The sequence below is a fragment of the Mustela nivalis genome (genome assembly GCF_964662115.1).
Source record: "Mustela nivalis genome assembly, contig: HAP1_SCAFFOLD_292, whole genome shotgun sequence".
In the NCBI taxonomy this organism is placed as follows: domain Eukaryota; kingdom Metazoa; phylum Chordata; class Mammalia; order Carnivora; family Mustelidae; genus Mustela; species Mustela nivalis.
The window spans coordinates 748705-762514 of record NW_028136349.1 but is presented as its reverse complement, the minus strand read 5'-3'; the positions used below and the strand labels follow the sequence as shown (position 1 = coordinate 762514).

General features: G+C 38.9%; 1 protein-coding gene across 19 annotated transcripts in view; it reads left to right on the top strand.

The window, feature by feature from the left end:
* The window catches only part of LOC309857056 (conserved oligomeric Golgi complex subunit 2-like), a gene marked incomplete at its 5' end in the record, with an annotated part of 269912 nt that overhangs the window by 182327 nt on the left and 73775 nt on the right, over nt 1-13810 (top strand). For 17 of the 19 annotated variants that reach the window (XR_014307454.1, XR_014307455.1, XR_014307456.1 and 14 more), the window contains 2 exons: nt 11788-11948; nt 13103-13165. Coding sequence is in view for 16 of the 19 variants with exons in the window: in XM_082749955.1 (XP_082606081.1) it covers nt 11788-11948; nt 13103-13165 (224 nt within the window). Of the gene's footprint in view, nt 1-10373; nt 10511-11012; nt 11104-11787; nt 11949-13102; nt 13166-13810 lie in introns of those variants that run through there. The other 2 variants (XM_082749959.1, XM_082749947.1) reach the window with 2 other exon arrangements.

Here is a 13810-nt window from a genome sequence, read left to right as displayed (position 1 = left end):
TTGATACAGTATTAATTAAAATCCATGGTTTACATTAGGGTTCACTCCTCTTTCTATAGTTCTGTGGGTTTTGACAAATGTATAATGTTATTTACCTACTGTTGGTATCTTACAGCCTAGTTTCATTGCCTTGAAAACCCCTGTACCTCATCTATTTGTTTCTTCTCCTCTCTCTGCACCCTCCTCGCTCACCCCACAGCCCGGGATCTTTTGACTGTCTAGAGTTTTACCTTTTCAGAGGCACCTGGCTGGCTTAGTTGCTAGGGCATCTGACTCTTGATCTCGGGGTTGTGAGTTCTAGCCACCACATTGGGTATAGAGATGACCTAAAAAATAAATAAAAATAAAAATTTTGGTTAATTTTTACCTTTTCCAGAATGCCATAGAGTTGGAATCATATAGTATTTAGCCTTTGAGACTGGTCTTTCACTTAGCAATATGCATTTAAGGTTCTTCAAAGTCTTGTGGCTTAATAATTCATCTTTTAATTGTCGAATAATCCGTTGTGTGGGTGTGGCACAGTGTACCTGTTCACCTACTGAAGGAGATTGGATTGCTTCCAAGTTTTGGCACTTCAGAGAATGAAGCTGCTGTAAACATCCGTGTGCAGGTTTTTGTGTGGACACAAGTTTTAAGCTCTTTTGGGTAAATACAAAGGAGCACAATTACTGATCTTATAGTGAGAATGTGTTTAGTTCTGTGAGAAACTGCCAAGCTGTCTCACACAGTGCCTCCCATTTTGCATTCTGACCAAACAGTGAATGAGAGTTCGGTTGTCCCACATCCTTGCTAGCATTTGGTATTACTAGTGCTTTGGATTTTTTATATTCTACGTGATATGTAATAGTACCTTGTTTAAATTTGCAATTTCTTAATGACATACAAAGTTGAGCATCTTTTCAGATCCTTTTTTTTCTTTTTTAAAGATTCTATTTATTTATTAACAGCACAAGCACACAGAGAGGTAGCAGCAGGCAGCGGGAGAGGGAAAAAAGCAGGCTCCTCTCTGCCGGGGGCCCAGTGTGGGGTTCAGTCCCAGGACCTGAGCTAAAGGCAGATGCTTAACTGACTGGGTTTCCTAGCCACCGCTCTTTTCACATTTTTAAATTAGGTTTGATTTCTTGTTGCTACTAAGACATCTTTATATTATATTTCTTATTTTAAGTCCTTTACCATGGATGTGTTTTGCAAATATTTTCTCTACTCTGTGACTGGTCTTTTCATTCTCTCTCTCTTTTTTTTTTTTTTAAGATTTTATTTATTTATTTGTCAGAGAGAGAGCGAGCGAGAGTGAGCACAGGAAGACAGTGGAAGGCAGAGTCAGAGGGTGAAGCTGTCTCCCTGCGGAGCAAGGATCCCGAAGTGGGACTCGGTCCCAGGACGCTGGTATCATGACCTGAGCCGAAGGCAGCTGCTTAACCAACTGAGCCACCCAGGCGTCCCGTTTTTCATTCTCTTAACAGTGTCTTTTACAGAGAAGTTTAATTTTAACAAAGTCCCTCTCATCCATTTTTTTCTTTCGTAGATCATGCTTTTGGTTTTATATCTGAAAAGTCATTGCCAAATCCAAGGATCCCTACATTTTTTTTTTTATGTCATCTTTAAGAAGTTTTGCATTTTACATTTAGGTTTTGTGAAAGGTGTGAAAAGTTTGTTTTTATTCTTTTCATTTGTTTGTTTTGTCTTATCAATGTCCCATTGTTCGGTTCCATTTGTTGAAGACTGTCCTTGCCATTGAGTTGCCTTTGCCTGTGTGTGTGGATGTTGTTCTGGGCTTTCCACTCTGTTCCAAGCACCTGTCTCTTTTGCCAGGCACCTTCTGTCTTAATCAGTATAGCTTTAATAGTAAGTCTTGAGATTGGATGATGGCAATCCTCAATTTCCTTTTTCCCCCTGCACTTTAATATTTTGTTGACTACTCTGGGACTCTTGGTTTTCCAGTTTTCCATCCAAATTTTAGAGTCAACATGTTGGTATCCACAGAATAACTTCCTGGCATTTTGATTGGGATTGCATTGAGTCTGTCGATCAGTTTGGGAAGAACTGACCTCTTAACAGTATTGAGTGTTCTTACCCAAGATTATGGACTTTCTTTCCACCTCACATCTTACCTTGCTTGTTATCTTTCATCAGAATTTTATACTTTTTCTCATATAGATCTTGTGCATATTTTGTTAGATTTGCACCTAAGTATTAATTTTTTTTGGTATGCTAATGTAAATGGTCTTGTGTTTTTAACTTCAAATTCCACTTGTACATTGCTGGTATATACGAAAGCAATTGACTTTTTAAATTTTTTAATTAAAATTCAATCTCGTTAACATATAGTGTACTTTTAGTTTCATGGTTAGAATTTCGTGATTCATTGGTTGCATACAACACCCAGAGCTCATCCGAACAAGTGCCCTCCTTAATACCCCTCACCCAGTTACCCCAACTTTCCCCTCTCCAGTAACCCTCAGTTTGTTTCCTGTAGTTAAGTCTCTTGTGATTTGCCTCCCTGTCTGTTTCTATTTTTCCTTCCCTTCTCCTATATTCATCTGTTGTTTCTTAAGTTCCACATGTGACTGAAACTATATGGTATTTGTCTTCTTCTAGTTCCATCCATGTCCTTGCAAATGGCAAGATTTTGTTCTTTTTGATGGCTGAGTAATGTGTGTATGTGTGTCTGTATACCACATCTTCTTTATCCATTCATCTGTTGATGGACATCTGGGCTCTTTCAATAGTTTGACTATAAACATTGGGGTGCTTTTGCCCCTTCAAATCACTTTGTGTACTTTGGATAAACATCTAATAGGGCAATTGCTAAGTCGTTGGGTTGTTATATTTTTAACTTTTTGAGGAGCCTCCATACTGTTTTCCAGAGTTGCATTCCCACCAACAGTGTAGGAGGATTCCCCTTTCTCCACATCCTCGCCAACATCTGTTGTTTCCTGACTTGTTAATTTTAGCCATTTTGACTGATGTTAGGTGGTGTCTCATTGTGGTTTTGATTTGTATTTCCCTGATGCTGAGTGATGTGGAGCTCTTTTTCATGTGTCTGTTGGCCATTTGGATGTCTTCTTTGGTCTGTTCATGTCTTCTGTCCATTTCTTGACTGGATTTTTTTGTTTTTTGGATGTTGAGTTTGATAAGTTCTTTATAAATTTTGAATACTGGCCCTTTGTCTGATACATCATTGGAAAGCAATTGACTTCTGTATTTTAACTGTGTATTGTGGAGACTTGCTATAATCACTTGACTAGTTTCAGGAGGGTGTGGGTGTGAGGTATGAAATCTTTGTATTTTCTGTAGATAGTCATGTCATCTGTGAACAAAGTTTTATTCTTTCCCAGGTTGTATACCTTTTGTTTCCTTTTCTTACCTTATTTCATTAGTTTGGCCTTCCAGTATAGTATTGAATAGTAGTAGTAGGAGAGATATCCTTGCCTTGATTCCCTGTCTTCTATTTTCTCAGTATTAATATCATGTTAGCTGTGGATTTTTGGAGATATTCTTTATCTAGTTGAGGAAGTCCTCCTAATCCTAGTTTCCTGAGGGTTAATAATGAAGAGGTGTGGATTTTGTTAAATGTTTTTTTTTTCCCTCCCTTCATTGATATGATCATGTGATTTTTTCTGTTGATATGATGGATCACTTTGATATTCTAATGTTGAACATTTTCTAATGTTGCATACCTGGAATAAATCCTACATGAACCTGGTGTATAATTTTTTAATATAGTGTTTGCTTTTATTTGCTAATTTTTGTTGAAGATTTTTGTGTCTGTGTTCATGAGAGATACTAGTTTGTAGTTTCTTTTCTTGTAGTATTGGTTTTGGTGTCAGGGTAATAATGATCTCCTAGAATGATTTAGGAAGTATTCCTTCTAGTTTTACTTTCTGGAAGAGATTTTAGGGAATTGTGTAGTATTCCATAAATGTTTGGTTGAATTTACAGTGATTGGGATTGTTAGCAGTAGCCATCCCTTCTTTCATCTGATATTAGTAATTTATGTCTTCTACCCTTTTTTCTTTGTTTGCCTGGCTAAGGGTGTATCTGTTTTATTGATGTTTTCAAAGAAACAGACTTGGGGTTTATTGATTAAAAAAAATTCCTGGTTTTAATTACATTGATTTCTGCTCTAATTTTTATTTTTTTCTACTTCCTTTAGGGTTTTTTTTTTTAATGATTTTATTTGACGCAGAGAGAGTCAGTGAGAGAGGGAATACAGGCAGGAGGAATGGGAGTCAGAGAAGCAGCCTCCCTGAGCAGGAAGCTCTGATGCAGGGCGCTGTCCCAGGACCCTAGGACCATGTCCTGAGCCAAAAGCAGATGATTAACCAACTGAACCACCCAGGAGCCCCTCCTTACTTTAGATTTGATTTTGTTGTTGTTGCCTAAAATGGAAGCTAATATTATTGACTTTAATCTTTTTTTTTCTAATATTTGCATTCAGTACTGTATTTTCCCTTTAAGCAGCATTCCACACATTTGGCTACATTGTATTTTGTTGAGACTGGTCTCCTGTCATTTAGAAGTGTGTCATTTAATCTCCATGTATTTTGGACTTCTTCAGCTATCTTCTGTTACTGATTTTTAATTCCATTGTGGTCTGAGAACATACTTGGTATAATTTTTATTTTTAAAAATTTGTTGTGTTAGGTGCCTCGTTAGCGCAGTAGGTAGCACGTCAGTCTCATAAAAATTTGTTGTGTTTTGTGGCCCAGAATTATTCTGTCTTGATGAGTGTTCCATGTGAGCTTAAGAAGAATGTGTGTTGCACTATTACTGGGCGAAATTGTCTGTGTACATCTGTTGTACAGTAATTGATGGTGGTGTTAAGTGTGCCATGTCTTGACTGAATGTCCACATCTGTCAGATCCTTGTTGCCCTGCTGCTGGATCGGCCCATTAATGATGGAGAAGAATTGAAGTCACCAGCTATGATAATGGAATTGTATATTTCTCCCTGCAGTTCTGTTAGGTTGTGTCTCACCTGTGTTGATCAGGCACACATACGTTAAGGATAATTGTGTCTTCTTGGTCAGTCGATTTCTTTATCATTATGTAATGCTGCTCTTTATGCCTGATAATTTTCCTTCTCTGAAATCTGCTTTGTCTGAAATTCATGTAGCTACTCCATTGTTCCTGTGATTAGTGTTACTTTGGATTTTTTTAATGTATCCTAGCATTTAACTTGTTGATATTTAAGTTGTTTCATTTTTCATCAAAATATAATTCACAAAGCATAATAGTTGCCATTTTAAAGTGTACTCTTCTCTGGTTTTTAGTATATTTACTGTGTATATGGTACATACGTCACTTCTGTCTAATTCCAGAAGGCTTCCATCACCCGAAAAATAAGCCTCTTAGTTCCAATTCTCCCCTCCCCTTATTCCCTGGCAATCATGAATCTACTTTCTGTTTTTATGGATTTGCCTTTTCTGGAACATCTCATATCAGTGGAATTGTATAACACGTGACCTTTTGTGTCTGGCTTCCTTTAACCTGAGAGTAGAATGTTTTCAGACTGCACTCGTGTTGTAGCATGTAACAGTTTAATCATTTTTATGGTTGTGTAAGAGGCTCTTCCACATTTTATGTATCCATAAAATGGATGATGGATGTTGAGTATATACTCTTTTGGCTGTTATGAGCAGCGCTGCTGTGCACATTCATGTACAGGTTGTGGCAGGAACATCTGTTGTCAGTTCTGTCGGTGTCATACCCCTAGACGTAGAACTGCTGGGTAATTGTACGTGTGTAACTTCTTGAGGAGCTACCGAGCTGTTTGCTGCCTTAGCCACACTATTTTACATTCTCACCGACAATACAGGAGGGTTCCAGCTTCTCCACCTTCTTGCCAGCACTTTTCTTCTTCTTTTTTTCTTTTTCTTTTTCTTATTTTACCATAGTTGTCCTAGTGGGTGTGACGTGGCATCTGCATGTGCTTTTGATTCGCATTTCCCCAATGACTAAGGATGTCGAACATCCCGACATGTACTCTTGACCGTCTGTGTATCATCTTTGGAGAAATGTCTATTCAAAAGTCTTTGGCTTGTTTTTAAATTAGGTTATTTGTCTTTTTGTTGTTGAGTTCTAAGAGTATATTTGCATATTCTGGTTATTAGGTCCTTGTCAGACAAATGATTTGCAGATACTCTCTCCCATTCTGTGGGTTGTCTTTTCACGTTCTCCGTAGTGTCCTTTGACACACGAAAGTTTTTATTTTGATCAAGTTCAGCTTATCTAATATTTCTTATTGCTTTGTGTATCATGTCTAAGAAAGCTTTTCCCGATCCAAAGTCATACAGATTTTCACCTGTTTTCTCTGAGTGTTACAGTTTTTACTCTTACATTTAAATCTTTGATCCATTTTGAGTTATATTTTTGTGTATGTGTGACGTTGCTGTTCCAAGTTCATTCTTTTGCATGTAGATATTCACTTGTCCCAGTAGTAGGCACTCGAAAAGACTGCTTTTCCGCCCATTAAATGGTCTTGGCATCCTTGTGAAAAATCATTTGACCGTAAATGTATGGGTTGTAAATACTTTCTTTTTGAATACTTGGGAAATCTACACTATAAAGTAAAACCATTCCTAAAGTAGTAAAACCATTCTTGGTTAAGTGAAATGGGTCTCTTTTATGGCACTGTGAGTTTGGGTGTGCTTTTCACAGCAAATGCTGCCTAACCCAGTATTCACAGATGTTCCGAGTTATTTAGTCATGTGTTATGCAACTTTTGTTTATCTGAGAACAAATGCATAAATGGTAAGTTGAGTACTAATATTACCTAATAGCATTTGTTCACTGAGGCTAAGTTATATTATTTATTTATTTATTTAAGATTTTATTTGAGAGTGAGAGAGTGCGGGAGCAGGAGGAAGGGACAGAGGGAGAAGCAGGCTCCTTGCTCAGCAGAGCGCCTGATGTGGAACTCAAACCCAAGAGACTGGGATCATGACCTGAGCCAAAGGCAGATGCTTAACCAACTGAGCCACATAGGCACCCCAGTTATACAATTTAGAATGCCATCATGAAGTTCAAGAACTTCAACAATGTGTAACTGAGGCAGGGAAAGTGATTGACCTATAGGTATACAGTTGGTGAGTAGGATGGCCAGGATTATGAACCGAGACCCCCTCCCGTGATGTACTACATAACTATGATGTAAGGTCTGAGATGGTCTCAGGAGAGAAAGGTCCAGGCTAATTTGGTCACCAGTGTAAGAAGCAGGTGGCTTTCTGTAGATGACTGTGAAATTACGGTTTGGTATGAAGTCCTTCTCTCTGACACTAGCAGGGTCAGTCTTTGGTTGATTAACTAAAAAAGTCAGTTTAAACAAGTACTCTTAGGGAATGGTTCATACAGTTTTTAGCATTTTATTTGGAAAAAATATATGTACATTTATTCTTCATTGAAACAGTGCCAGGTCTTTTCTCTGGAAACTGGCCTGCAGATTAGATTTCTGAGTTATCACAGCACTTGGGTCGCTCAATAGGTTAGGCATCTACCTTCGGTTCAGGTCATGACCTCGGAGTCCTGGGATGGAGTCCCGCATTGGACTCCCTGTTCAGCAGGGAATCTCCTTCTCCCATTGCCCTTTCCCTGCTCATACTGTCTGTCTGTGTCTCAAATAAATAAAAAGAATCTTTTTAAAAAAAGCTTTCTATGTTGTCTTTTTTTGCATTCAGTTTCAGTTTCTTTAACTGAATTGAGTGAGAATCCTGTGATCACCCCCTCCCTGCCTGGTACTTGGTCATCTCACCCATACCTAACTTAGCAAAAATTTTCTTATTGATTTCTTTGTATCAAACCTTTCCAAAGTAGCTGTGTTAGTTTTCAAAAGAACAGTGATTTTTTTTCAGTCATATTTTGTTTGTTTACATAGTGTTTAATAAAGCTGTATAATTATGAAGTAAGTGTAGGTGTCCTTAACTAGTTTGGGAATCATCACATTTGATTCTTGCTGACTAAACAGGTCATGGAGTATCAGAGTCACAGGGGAAGTAGATAGTAATTTATTGCCTCTAAGCATATAAGCCTACCCAGGTATCACAGAATTGTAAAGGGGAAACACAGGATAGCTAATCCTGTGGGACCAATACTTGGAAATAGGTTATGAAAGATTTGGAACATCTGTTCAATGGGACACTCAGCATGCACATAAAATATTAATAGAAATGTATGTGCCTTACGTAAAGACATTCAAGTTATATTTTTAGATGGGAAAATTTTTTTTAATAGAATGGGTTTTTATTTTTTTATTCTTTTTTAAGATTTTATTTATTTGACAGACAGAGAGGTCACAAGGAGGCATAGAGACAGGCAGAGAGAGGGGGGAAAGTAGGCTCCCAGCTGAGCAGAGAGCCTGATGTGAGGCTTGATCTCAGGACCCTGAGATATGACCTGAGCCAAAGGCAGAGGCTTAACCCACTGAGCCACCCAGGTGCCCCTAGCTGGGAAATAGTTTAGAAGAGCATGAATATTTGTGTGTGTGTGTGTGTGTGTGTGTGTGCGTGTACACATATGTGTGTGTACACACATACATAGAGAAGGTCTGGGGTTTCCATTCACGATGGTGGCATAGGAGGATCTTGAACTCATCTCTTCTATGAAATACACACTGAATCTATAGCTCCATATGGAAAAATTTCCTGTGGAAAAAACCCTACAACTAGCTGAGTGACTCCTACACATTAGGTGAGTAAGGAAAAAAACCTATGTTGAAGTAAGAATCAGTCTTGCCATAAACCCCACCCCTGGTACAGCGACCTGGGATTGGGAGGGTACTCAAAACCCCAGGCTTCTCCCTGAGGAGCAAAGGGTTTGAGCCCCACTTCTGGCACCCCAACTTCCAAGACGTACATCTAAGAGACAAGACCCCAAAACATCCAGCTTTGAAAGCCATCAGAGCTTGCACCCATGAGACCCACAAGGCTATAGCAAACTGAGAAACAGTTCCTAAAGCAGTCCCGCGAGTAGACTGACCCACCCTGGAACTCAGCACAGAAGCAGCAGACTGAAATGGGTTCAGATTCCTGTGAAAGAGGCTCATTTGCTTATCTTAAAGCCCTGAGGGGCAGGCATCTAATTTAACATGGATCTGGGAGCCTAGTAAGGTATTCTCCAAAGATGGAGCTGATGGGTACCATCTTTGCGCTGTCCCTCTACCTCACTTCTGCTTTCTGGTATCTCCTGGAAAGGAGCTTGAATGCTCGTATGATGCCCCGAGGTTTGCAGTTGCTACCCAGGGTATACCTCTAGATCACTTGGCTCTAGTGGCCAGCAAGACTCACACTCACTGTAGTGAGTATCACAGTATTTACAACAGCCAAGACTTGGAAATAACTAAAGTGTCCACCAACGGGGTGAATGGATAAAGAAAATGTGTGTGTATACGATGGAATATTACTCAGCCATAAAAAGAAGGAAGTCTTGCCATTTGCAACAACATGGATGGACCTTGAGGATATTGTGCTGAGTGAAATAAGTCAGACAGAGAAAGAGAAATACTGTATGATCTCCCTCACATGTGGAATCTAAAAAACAAAACAAAATGAAGTCATAGAGAACAGATGGGTGGTTGCCAGAGGTGAGGTTGTGGAGGAAATAGATGAAGGGGTCCAGTGGTATCAACTTCCAGTTAATAAGATAAGCCTTGGGGATGTAATGTACATCATAGTGACTGTAGTAAATAATACTGTGTATTATTGTATATTAATTTTATTATTTTTTATTAGAAATATGTATTATTAGCCCCAGGGTTACAGGTCTGTGAATTGTCAGGCTTATACACTTCCCAGCATTCACCGTGGTACATACCTTCCCCAATGTCCACAACCCCACCACCCTCTCCCTACACCCCTCCCCCCAGCAACCCTCAGTTTGTTTTGTGAGATTAAGAGTCTCTTATTGTTTTTCTCCCTCCCAATCCAATCTTTTTTTTAAAGGTTTTATTTATTTATTGGACAGACAGAAATCACAAGTAGGCAGAGAGGCAGGCAGAGAGAGAGAGGGTTAAGCAGGATCCCTGTTGAGCAGAGAGCCCGATGTGGGGCTCAATTCCAGGACCCTGTGATCATGGCCTGAGCCGAAGGCAGAGGCTTTAACCCACTGAGCCACCCAGGTGCCCCCCTCCAAATCCAATCTTGTTTCATTTTTCCTTCCCTACCCCCACACCCCCCACTTTGCCTCTCAAATTCCTCATATAAGGGAGATTGTATGATAATTGTCTTTCTCTGATTATTTCACTCAGCATACCCTCTAGTTCCATCCACGTCATTGCACATGGCAAGATTTCATCTCTTTTGATGGCTGCATAGTATATTATATATATATATATATTTTTTTTAAGATTTTATTTATTTATTTGACAGAGATACAAGTAGGAAGAGAGGCAGGCAGAGAGAGAGGAGGAAACAGGCTCCCTGCTGAGGAGAGAGCCTGATGTGGGGCTCGATCCCAGGACCCTGGAATCATGACCTGAGCCGAAGGCAGAGGCCTTAAGTCACTGAGCTACCCAGGTGCCGTATATTATTATATATTTAAAGTTGCTAAAGCTTAAGAGTTCTTAGCACAAGAAAAAAATGTGTATGTTTGGTGATGGATGTTAACTAGTCTTAGGGTGATCATTTCACAACAGATAAAAATATGGAATTTTTATGTTGTACGCCTGAAACTAACATGTGTCCATTATATGTCAGTTTCTTTAAAAAGTAATTGATATTTTATTTTTTAAAAAAATTATGTATTTAGTGGCGCCTGGGTGGCTCAAGGGGTTAAGCCACTGCCTTCGGCTCAGGTCATGATCTCGGAGTCCTGGGATCAAGTCCCACATTGGGCTCTCTGTTCAGCAGGGGGCCTGATTCCCTTCCTCTCTCTCTGCCTGCCTCTCTGCCTGCTTGTGATCTCTCTCTGTCAAATAAATAAATAAAATCTTTAAAAAAATTATTTATTTATTAGACAGAGATCACAAGTAGGCAGAGAGGCAGGCAGAGAGAGAGACAGAGAAGCAGGCTCCCTGCTGAGCAGAAAGCCCAATGCGGGGCTTGAACCCATAACCCTGGGATCATGACCTGAGCTAACGACAGAGGCCTTAACCCACTGAACCAGCCAGGTACCCCAAAAGTAATTTATATTTTAAAGAGAAAGACTAGGGCACCTGGGTGTCTCAGTCAGTTAAGCATCTGCCTTCGTTTGAGATCTTGATTTCAGGATCTTGGAATGAACCCTGACATCAGGCTCCCAGCTCAGCAGAGAGCTGGCTTCTCCCTCTGCCCCTCCTCCCACTTGTTCTCTCCATCTCTCTCTCTCAAATAAATAAAATCTTAAAAAAAAAAAAGTAAAGAGAAAGACCAAAACAAAGTCTGGAAGGATGTGAATCGCTGTGTTAAATAGTGAAGAAAAATAAATGTTAACAGCGCTTAACTGCAGAGCATTAGAGAGTGGGTGATGTTTTTTTCTTTCTCTTACATAAGTATTTCTTGGTTGGTTGAAAGTTTGACAGTGAACATTTGTTACTTTTAAAATTAAGAAGAAAAAGCTGTTTCTATTTTGAGAAGAGCCTCTTTGAAATGTATAATTAAAAGAAATAAAATGCCTGTAGCGTTAGGCAACTGGAGAGAATGGTCTTGGTGAGGGGGCCCCCTTTCCCATAATCTTAGGAAGTGAGCAGACCCCGTGATGTCCCTGTGTGTGTTCCCCTGCAGTAATACGGCCTCTTATTCTTTCTCTGATATTATTTTTCTATGTAAAATGTGGTATCAGTGCAATCATTTTTTCTTTCTGGTTTGATTTTCAGGAAGATTTCGACGTCGATCACTTTGTGTCTGACTGTAGGAAGCGTGTCCAGCTGGAGGAACTAAGAGGAGATCTGGAACTCTACTATAAACTTTTAAAACAGCCATGGTCGAGCTCATCAACAAGGATTATGCAGATTTTGTCAACCTTTCCACAAACTTGGTAAACCTGAAATTCACAAGTCCTACACACACACACACACACACACACACACACACATTTTCTCTCTCCTTCATATTTATTAAAAGGGCAGAGTTTTTAGAAACCTTTCAGTTGATTACCCCACCAACCCCACCAGAAACTTGAAGAAATTACCAATTTTATTAATAAAAGAACTAAACTTTTTGGAATACATTTTTTTGTTTGTTTTAGTTTTTATTCATTTAAGGTTGCTCTACTTTGATTATGTTTCAAATTCATTAGTCAACAGTGAAAAGTAAAGGATAATAATACCCAAGGGGTTGTTTTATTAGTTGCTAAGTGATTACCCTGAAGTCTTCCTTGATTTAGACTAATTTGTAGGAGTAAATGTCCACCACTCTTACAATGTTTAATTTACTCCCAGGTATATCTGTTAGCCAGAGCTAGGTTGAGGGAACATTGGCCAATATTGATATTTAAAAAGTTTGGTTTTATAAAAATATAAGAATGATTTGCAGTGAGCTTATCAATTGTTTGTAAAAGCTGTTTAGAAATGTTGAATTTTGTTACTTGGCAGAAAAGTCTCCTTGTTGATGCTTCATTTTGTTTTAAATCTGTTTGTCCAGAGAAGCACAGAAAGTTGCAGCTCCGTGGGAATTTCAAGAAGCATTAAATTTAATGATGCACATTTGCTTTTGGAAATATACCACTAAGATAAATATCCCAATAGGATTAAAAACCTAGAAAATTTTACTTCTGTTTAATTTCTATTTTTATCAAGGCTTATAATAATGTTTAAGAGAGACGTAGCCCGTCAGACTTTCACATCACCTGGCTGAGTATCGTCAATTACAGACAGAGAACTGTTCACCTTCTGTGAAAATTTTTCACGTTCATTTAAAATGTCATCTAAAGGCAAATTGTTCTTAAGGAAACTTTCGTTTCTCATGACGTCCCTTATTTTTATAGTTCCATGTATTTCAACAGATTTTTTTCATATTCTATGAACAACATTAATGGCCAAATAACACTTCTGTTGTTTAGCTAGTTATGTAGCAAAATACGGTTGTGCCAAAAAAAATAACTTAAATCTGGTACTGCTTTGATCGTTAAATAGATACGTCACTATTACTCCTTATCGTGATGTGTTTGTGCCAACCTGGTTTTGCCTTTAGGTTGGCATGGACAAAGCCCTCAATGAACTTTCTGTGCCTTTGGGACAGTTACGAGAAGTTCTGGTAAGTCCCCAATTAATGAAAACAGTCTGCTCTGACACCTGTTGTCCTCGTCGGCTTTTTTCTAAGAATCCTTTTCATCTGTTAGTTTGGTGGTACTGGTGGTTGTATTTTAACGGTTCATGATTATAATATTCACCTTCAGAAGAGTTGTAAGTGATTTTGTTTTTGCATATGCTAAAAACCTAAAAAAACATGTTCGATTTGAAGAAGACATATTCTCAGAGTAGACAACCTTAAAATGTCAGGGGAGAGCAAGCATATTTCCAAATTCAACTTATTAATGCCACTTTGGTCATATGTAAGTGGTTTCTAACTTACGAATGACTTGTATTTTAACAGTTTGTAATCTTGTAAATATCCCCCCCCACCCCACGTAATCTACATGTGGTTAAGTTCCTGGGCTGATCTACAAAAACTGTGTAATCCCTAATGGAACTGAAGGATAATATAAATAAAATGTAATACTTAATAAATGTTACATTTGCATGTTCTCTCAGAAAACTCTCTGTTGTGGGAATGGGACTCCCCACCTCTAAGCCATTGGGAATAGGAACTCCACCTGGGTGAACAGTGGAGGGGCAGTTGTGGCATCACTTCTAACAGAAACTGTGCTGCACTGTCTCCCCCCCAGCCCCCCCCCCGCCT